Raw genomic sequence first — 8,469 nt, 5'->3', positions numbered from 1 at the left:
AAGAGGATGACCAAGACTCGATTAGTAAGAGAGCATATAGCCTGTCAAAAGTCTCTCTCTCTTTCTCTTAGATGGAAATGAAGTAAAATAAAACCAAAACTTAAGAAAGCAATACAAATGAAGACTAACGTGGTCATGAGAGAGAGAGAGAGAGAGAGAGAGAGAGAGAGAGAGAGAGAGAGAGAGAGAGAGAGAGCAATACAAATCCAGAGTAATGTAGCTGTAAGAGTGAGAGAAAAAATAGAAGGAAAGAAAGAGAGAGAAAAAAAAAGAGAGAGAGGGAGAAATAGAGAGAAAGAGATAGAGAAAGAACCATCGTCTCAGTCGCAACAAAGTGTGGAGACCGAGAGAGTAGAGATGGCTGACCGCAGGAGACGGAGGAAACTGGCTGGGGATGAGGACTCTGACGGCGGCTCGGAAGCATCAGACGAGGAGACCAATGGCGTCCGTAAAACCACAACGGTGAGAGGGGAGAGCGAGGGAGAGCTGGGAGAGTGAGAGAGAGTGGGGAGAGTGAGGCGGGGTGGCAGGAAGGCGGGGCTCGGATTGCATTTCTCTTCAATTTCTCAGTTTTTTTCCCCCGTTTTTCTTGAGTTTTATTGTATTTCTTCGATTTTTTATGAGTAGGGTGAATGTAGAAGAGTGAGTGAGAGCTGGGAGAGGAGTGAGAGTAAGAGAGCTGACAGAAAGGCGGGGCTCGTGGTCTATTAATTTATTTTTATTTATTTATTTATTTATTTATTATTCCTTACGTTTTTTGTGTGTGTGTTTGCTTGTTTGTTACAGAGTGAGAGTGTGGGAGAGGTGTGAGAGCGTGGTGAATGGGAGTGAGGTTAGAGTCATGTCAAATTATCTTGCTTACTTTCTAACTCAATACGTAATTATTTTTATTTATTTATTTTTTTTTTTTTAATGCAATATGTGTCACTCCTTCACTGTTCCCATTCTTTCATTTCGTACAAAGAATTCACGAGGGTCTTATTATCATTGTTTCTTTATGTAATAGTGAACTCTGTCAGAGATTTCACTTTTTTAATCCCTTCAGTACTGGGATGTATTTTTACCTTGAGTTTTGTTCACCATTAGACCACTTTATTGACATTAGCAAGAGTCTATGGAGGTTAGGAGATTAATGGTCCAGAGTCTTCACTATTTTAATCCCTTCAGTACTGGGCTGCATTTTTACCTTGAGTTTTGTTTACCATTAGACCATTTTATTGACATTAGGAAGGGTCTATGGAGGGCAGAAGATTAATGGAGGACCTCCCTGATCTAAAGCCATGTTGGGTATCTCTAATTAATCTATTCTCATTTAAATGCTCCCAAATACTACCCTTAATGATTTTCTCTAGTATCTTACATACTATACTAGTTAAACTGATCGGTCTATAATTATTCGCATCATCCTTCCTACCTTTTTCAAATATTGGAGTAACATTAGCTAACTTCCAGTCCTGAGGTATCTCAGCAAACCTAAGTGATCTTTCAAAGATTAACTTAAGTGCTTCAGAAATACTGTCTACACCCTCCCTAAGTACTCTGGCATGTAGCTCATCAGGACCACTAGCTTTCCTATCGTCTAGTTCAAGAATAAATTTCCTAATAATTCCCGGTTTTATATCAATATTTTCTAAAGCTCTTGAACTACTCGTCGCACTGTTTGTAACAGGATTTCCTATTCTTTCCTAGTAAATACTGAAGAAAATTGTTCATTCAATAATTCTACTATGTCTTCATTTTGATCCACTACTACACCATCTTTCTGCAGTCTTCATTATTTTAACCCCTTCAATACTGGGATGCATTTTTACTGTGGGTTTTGTGTACCATTAGACAATTTTATTGATATTAGCAAGGGTCTATGGTTGTCAGAAGATTAATGGAGAGTCTTCACTATTTTAATCCCCCACATGAGTTTCTAAAGCTTTAGAAAATCACCAAATAGTCACCAGAATGAATATGGAGACTCATGTTTTTTTTTTAGGGCATTTTAGGACAGTTTGCATGTATTCAGGGTATTTTAAGACAGTTTGGCATGTATTCAGGATATTTTAAGACAGTTTGGCTACAATTAGACCATTTTATTGACATTAGGAAAGGTTTATGGAGGTCAGAAGATTAATGGCCACAATCTTCACTATTTTAACCCCCCACATGAGTTTCTGTAGCTGTAGAAAATCACCAAATAGTCACCAGAATGAATATAGAAACACATCATGGTACTGAAAGGATTAAACCTCCTGGCATATTTTATTGATGCATTGAAGGAAACAGCAGAAGGGAGAAAGCTACAGAGATTAATGGTAAAAGCAGGACAGTTTCTAATTTCTATACAGCTTGAGTTTACCATTAGTAGAAAGTAAGAGTTTCTACAATTACCCACCAGTAATAAGAGTTTCTACGGTTCCAGAGTTTACTGGTAGCAAGATATATGTTTGCCAGTATTAGTAGGAGAGCTCAGTACCATGATGTATTTCCATATTCCTTCTGGTGACTATTTGGTGATTTTCTACAGCTTCAGAAACTTATGTGGGGTATTAAAATTGTGAAGACTGTGGCCATTAATCTGCTGCCCTCCATAGACCCTTGCTAATGTGAATGAAATTGTCTAATGGTACACAAAACACATGATAAAAAATGGGTCCCAGTACTGAAGGGATTAAAATAGTGAAGACTGTGGCCATTAATCTTCTGCCCTCCATAGACCCTTGCTAATGTGAATAAAATGGTCTAGTGTACACAAATCTCACGGTAAAAAATGTGTCCCAGTACTGAAGGGATTAAGATAGTGAAGACTGTTCCAGAGTTTATCAATAATAATAGAAGATTTTTTTTTTACAGTTGTAGAGTTTACTAATACCAAGAATTAAATTTACCAATATTGATAGGAGAAATTTTTATTGTTCTAAAGGAAATGGATAGTAATCAAGTTTTTTTTTATAATTCTAGAGTTTACTAATACCAAGAATTATGTTTACCAGTATTGATAGAGTTAATTCAGAGAGAGTGCCAGAAAAATTAGTAGTGCCAGTGGGTGCCTTCGTAGTGAGTGCCCAGTGCCGGGGGAGGAAGTAAGAGCAGGCAGACACACAGACAGACAGGCAGTGACCAGGATTAGAGTGGCTGTGAGACTTTTTTTTAATTTTTTTATTTTTTTTATAGATTTCCAGTTTAGCGAGCATTGAGGGGTGGGAAAAACTGGTCTGTGGTCTAAGGAGGTCAAGGTGTGTGTGTGTGTGTGTGTGTGTGTGTGTGTGTGTGTGTGTTATGTTGACAAGAACCTCTGGAAATTTAAGTGTAGCATTATATATTGACACACACACACACACACACACACACACACACACACACACACACACACACACACACACACACACACACACACACACACACACACACACACATTAGTTTATCATTGAGCATATGTGACTCTCTCTCTCTCTCTGTCTGTCTTCTCTCTCTCTCTCTCTCTCTCTCTCTCTCTCTCTCTCTCTCTCTCTCTCTCTCTCTCTCTCTCTCTCTCTCTCTCTCTAACACACAAGAATTCACTAATACAGGCAAATATCACCATCATCATCACCATCAGCTTAGTGAGAGTGACAGGAGGGAGGAGAAAGTGGCCGTGACAGTGTTGCCAACTTTACAACCCCTCTACCCTCTTTTCTCTCTCTCTTTCTATCTCTATCTCTCTCTCTATTTTCTTTCTTTCTTACAATATCAGCTAAGTATCAACTGATGTTAAATTTGATAGTAATTGGTGTAGTGAAATGTGGTGACTGTGGTGGTGAATGTGGTGGTGACCCTGAGAAGTAGTGGTGGTGGTGGTGGTGGTGGTGAGGCAGCAACACCACCAGTAGTTGTGTGAAAGTGGGCAGAGACACACATACAGAGAGACACAGAGAGAGAGAGAGAGAGAAAGGGTGAAGCATGGTGGTGTTAGCCGTGCCAGAGGTGTTGCAGCCCTCACCAGACCCAACAGACCCCTCACTGCTGCCCCTCCCAAGCCAGGTGATCTATGGGGGGCTTATCTTACCTTGCCCTGGCTTATTTTGGCTTGTGTGGCTTAGCTTGTTTTTGGCTTGGCTTGTTTTGGGTTGGTTTGGCTTATTGTGGCTTGGCTTGGCTTATTGTGGTTTGACCTGGCTTGTTTGGGGTTGGGTTGGCTTGGCTTGGCTTGTTTTGGGTTGGTTTGGCTTGTTTTGGGTTGGCTTGGCTTGGCTCTTTTTGGATTGGTTTGGCTTGACTTGGCTTGGCTTGGCTTATTGTGGCTTTGACCTGGCTTGTTTTGGGTTGGGTTGGCTTGGCTTGGCTTATTGTGGCTTGTTTTGGGTTGGCTTGGCTTATTGTGGTTTGAACTGGCTTGTTTTGGGTTGGCTTGGCTTGGCTTATTGTGGCTTGACCTGGCTTGTTTTGGGTTGGTTTGGCTTGGCTTATTGTGGCTTGTTTTGTTTGTTTTGGGTTGGTTTGACTTATTGTGGCTTGGCTTGGCTTGTTTTGGGTTGGTTTGGCTTAGCATGGCTTGGCTTGGCTTGATAGATAGATAGGTACTTAGGACTGATTGATAGATAGAAAGAAGTGATAGATAAATGCTGGTTTCACATATACTGATAGATAGATAGATAAGATGGATAGATTGAAGATGCTAGTCTCACATGGATAGATAGATAGATAGATAAGTAAAGAAAGGAAGGGTTTTAGTGTGTGTGTGTGTGTGTGTGTGTGTGTGTGTGTGTGTGTGTGTGTGTGTGTGTGAAAACAGTACCCTAGTATAGACATTTTAAGGCAAGTATGTAGATTTGATACCAAAAAGACAAGACAGTATTAGCAACACTCCATCTTGTAACACACACACACACACACACACTTTAAATATAGGTCAATGTCACAGTTAGAAATACATGATAGGACAGAATAGTTTAATCAAGAGAGAGAGAGAGAGAGTGAGAGTATTTGCTGTAAGAAGTGAAGTAAGAAGTGAAATTGAAGTGTTTTTTTCCTGAGAGAGAGAGAGAGAGAGAGAGAGCAAGGTTGTGACAGTAACCTTGCATAGAATGTGTGGCAACCTTGACAGAGGGAGAGGTTGACTGGACTCTCTCTCTCTCTCTCTCTCTCTCTCTCTCTCTCTCTCTCTCTCTCTCTCTCTCTCACAAGTATTTCATTGTTTAATTAGGAAAAATCTCTCTCTCTCTCTCTCTCTCTCTCTCTCTCTCTCTCTCTCTCTCTCTCTCTCTCTCTCTCTCTCTCTCTCTCTCTCTTACACAAGTATTTCATTGTTTAATTAGGAAAAAATTTCTCTCTCTCTCTCTCTCTCTCTCTCTCTCTCTCTCTCTCTCTCTCTCTCTCTCTCTCTCTCTCTCTCTCTCTCTCTGGCCTTGAAATTGACTGAACAGAGGTTATAGAAATTGTGAAGCTTGAAGGCAAAAAGGAGATGACCTAGGCAGAGGAGGAGGAGGAGGAGGAGGAAGACAAGACAAGATGCTGGCTATAGTTATTGTCTTTCTCTTAGCTTATCTATTTATTTTTTGTACTAAAGAAGGTTAGAATGTATAAGAGGAGGAAGATGATGAAAACTTAAGGAGATCAGAATATATTGAGAGAGGAGATCTAAACCCTTTCAGTACTGGGACACATTTTTTCCATGACTTTTGGAAGATACTGTACAATTTTATTTGCATTAGGAAGGGTCTGTGGAGGCAGAAGATTAATGGCCACAGTCTTCACTATTTTAATCCCCCACATCTGTTTCTGAAGCTGTATAAAATCACCAAATAGTCACCAGAAGCAATATGGAGACTCATGTTTTTTAGGGCATTTTAAGACAGTTTGGCTACAATAAGACCATTTTCTTGACATTAGGAAGGGTATATGGGGGGCAGAAGATTAATGGCCACAGTCTCCACTATTCTAATCCCCTACATATGTTTCTGAAGTTGTATAAAATCACCAAATAATCACCAGAATGAATATGGAAACGCATTATATAGTGTGTTTGTGTGTGTTTGGATGTTTATGGATGAGTTTGGGTGCATTTTGGGTGTGTTTGGATGAGTTGTGGGTATTTTGGTGTGTTTTGGGTGTGGTTTTGTGCTTTTGGGTGTGCTTGAGGTGAATTTTGTTGATTTTTTATGTATTTAGGTGTGTTTGGGTAAATTTGGGTGTTTCGGTGTGTTTTGGGTATATTTAGGTGTGTTTGGGTATGTTTTGGGTGTTTCGGTGTGTTCGTGGTGTATTTTGATGTGTGGGATATGTTTGGGGTGTTTTATGGTGTATTTGGTGTGTTGGGTACATTTGGGTGTGTTTTGGATGTGTTGGGTGTAGTTTGGTACATTTTGGGTGCATTTGCGTGTGTTTTGGCTGTGTTGGGTTCATTTGGGTGTGTTCGGTGTAGTTGGGTGTATTTTGGGTGCATTTGGGTGTATTATGGCTGTGTTGGGTGTAGTTTGGTGTGTTTTGGGTATGTTATTCATCATCGTAATAATTTTTTCTTTATTTTTTTATGTAAGAGAGGAGAACTGGCCAAGATCAACAAAAGTACCAAGACAAAAAGGGCCCACTCAGTTGCTAGTCCCCTTACATTGCCACTCGTTCAGCAAAATGCGCACAAAATTACTGGATGTGAAAAATTACTGACCGACTTTGTTTTTCAGGGCAGTGACGGAGGAGATAGCGAGTATGAGAGTGCGGACGAGGAGGAGCTGCTGGAGGAGGAGGAGGAGGATGACGAGGAAGAGGAGCTCCTTCAGACGGCAGATGGAGTGATACTTGATAAGGTGAGCTGAGAGGGAGAGACAAATATTAAGGCAGAGACATAAATTTAAAGGTGATTCTTACAAATATAAAGACAGACACACAAATTTAAAGGTGATTCTTCAAGTGTTAGATAGAGTGAAGGTGGTGGTAGTGGTGGTGGTGTATGAGGGAGGACTTGATTAAATACACATTGCAAAGGGATAAGAATAAAGACAATTTTTTTAACCTGTTAGTGAGGGAGTGAAGGTTATGGTGGTGGTGGTGGTGGGTGATTTGAACAGAGAAATGGACACACACACACACACACACACACACACACACACACACACACACACACACACACACACACACACACACACACACACAGTGACATACAATGCTTAGAAATTTCAATACAACTTACATTTTTTTTCTCCCAGTAAATACTTCACGATAAAAAAAAAAAAAAAAATTGAAATAAAATAACGATACACAAACATCTAGACATACAGACACCCTCCTTAGTGTATCCCAGCTGCCTCTGAGTGGTGTTGTGTCTCCCCCTCCCCCCCTTCAGGACAAACAGCTGGATGACGACGAGGACCGCAAGAACCCTCAGTACATCCCCAAGAAAGGAACGTTTTATGAGCACGACGACAGGACGGCCGCCACGGAGGAGGACACTGCTAAGGAAGTGTACGTCTGTGTGTGTGTATTTACCTAGTTGTAGTTTTACAGGACTTGGGCTTTATGCTCGTGTGGTCCGGTCTCCATATCTACACTTATCCAATTTCTCTTTAAAACTATGCACACTCATTGCTGACACCACTTCCTCACTCAAACTGTTCCAAGTCTCAACACATCTTTGCAGGAAACTATATTTTTTAACATCTCTCAGATATCTTCTTCCTTTTTGTGTGTGTGTGTGTAAAACTCCAGCTGTGGTCAGTAAATCTATTTCTTTTAATCTTTCTCCTACTATTACTGCTACTACTACTACTATCCTGTTCCTTTCCGTATTACTACCACTATTGTCTAAACTACTACTACCACTACAACTCTTCCACTCCTTACCCTACAACTACCACTATTACTTAAACCACCACCACCATTACTACTACCACTACTATAACAACTGTCCCACCCCTTACCCTACAACTACCACCACCACTACTACTACCACTACAATTTTCCCACTCCTTACCATATAACTACCACCACCACCACCTTCCCACTCGTAACCCTACACTTACCACAACTGACAATCCTACCACTGCTACAGCCACAGTCACAATTAACACCAGTGGTTCCCCCAGGCCCAAGGAACCACCAGTGAAGAAGGAGGTGGCGTCCAAGAAGAAGGTGTGGAAGGAGGACGACCGCTGGAACCATGACCGATTTAACGAGTATGATCAGGCGCCCAAGTCCAGGGAGGAGCTGATCGCAGTGTACGGCTATGACATCCGCAACGAGGAGGGGCCGCCCAGGGCACGTCGCCGCAGGAGATATGGGTGAGGAGGAGGAGGTGTAGAAGTAGAAGTTGAATGTGGAGGAGGTGTTAGTGGTGGTAGTAAGAAAGTTTGTAGAAGGAAAGGCGATTAAACAAAAAGTATCAGGAAAGAGGAGGAGAAGGAGTAAAAGTAGAAGAAGAAGAAGTAGAAGGATGAGATGTGGTGATCGTGGTGGTGGTAGTAATAAAGTTTGTAAAAGGAAAAACAATAAAACAAAGGGTGTGTCAGG

General features: G+C 41.0%; 1 protein-coding gene across 2 annotated transcripts in view; it reads left to right on the top strand.

Moving 5' to 3' along the window:
- The first annotated feature begins 306 nt into the window (after window positions 1-306).
- LOC123518534 (protein CASC3-like) overlaps window positions 307-8,469 on the top strand; it is a 14,450-nt gene continuing 6,287 nt past the window's right edge. Inside the window, exons 1-4 of one of the 2 annotated variants that reach the window (XM_045279344.1) lie at window positions 307-462; window positions 6,648-6,770; window positions 7,307-7,425; window positions 8,046-8,240. In XM_045279344.1, the coding sequence (XP_045135279.1) occupies window positions 358-462; window positions 6,648-6,770; window positions 7,307-7,425; window positions 8,046-8,240 (542 nt within the window). In that variant the 5' untranslated portion in view covers window positions 307-357. Of the gene's footprint in view, window positions 463-3,856; window positions 4,009-6,647; window positions 6,771-7,306; window positions 7,426-8,045; window positions 8,241-8,469 lie in introns of those variants that run through there. The other variant, XM_045279352.1, reaches the window with a different exon arrangement.

This window comes from Portunus trituberculatus, chromosome 6 (assembly GCF_017591435.1).
Source record: "Portunus trituberculatus isolate SZX2019 chromosome 6, ASM1759143v1, whole genome shotgun sequence".
In the NCBI taxonomy this organism is placed as follows: Eukaryota; Metazoa; Arthropoda; class Malacostraca; order Decapoda; family Portunidae; genus Portunus; species Portunus trituberculatus.
This window is presented reverse-complemented; position numbering and strand designations above follow the sequence as displayed.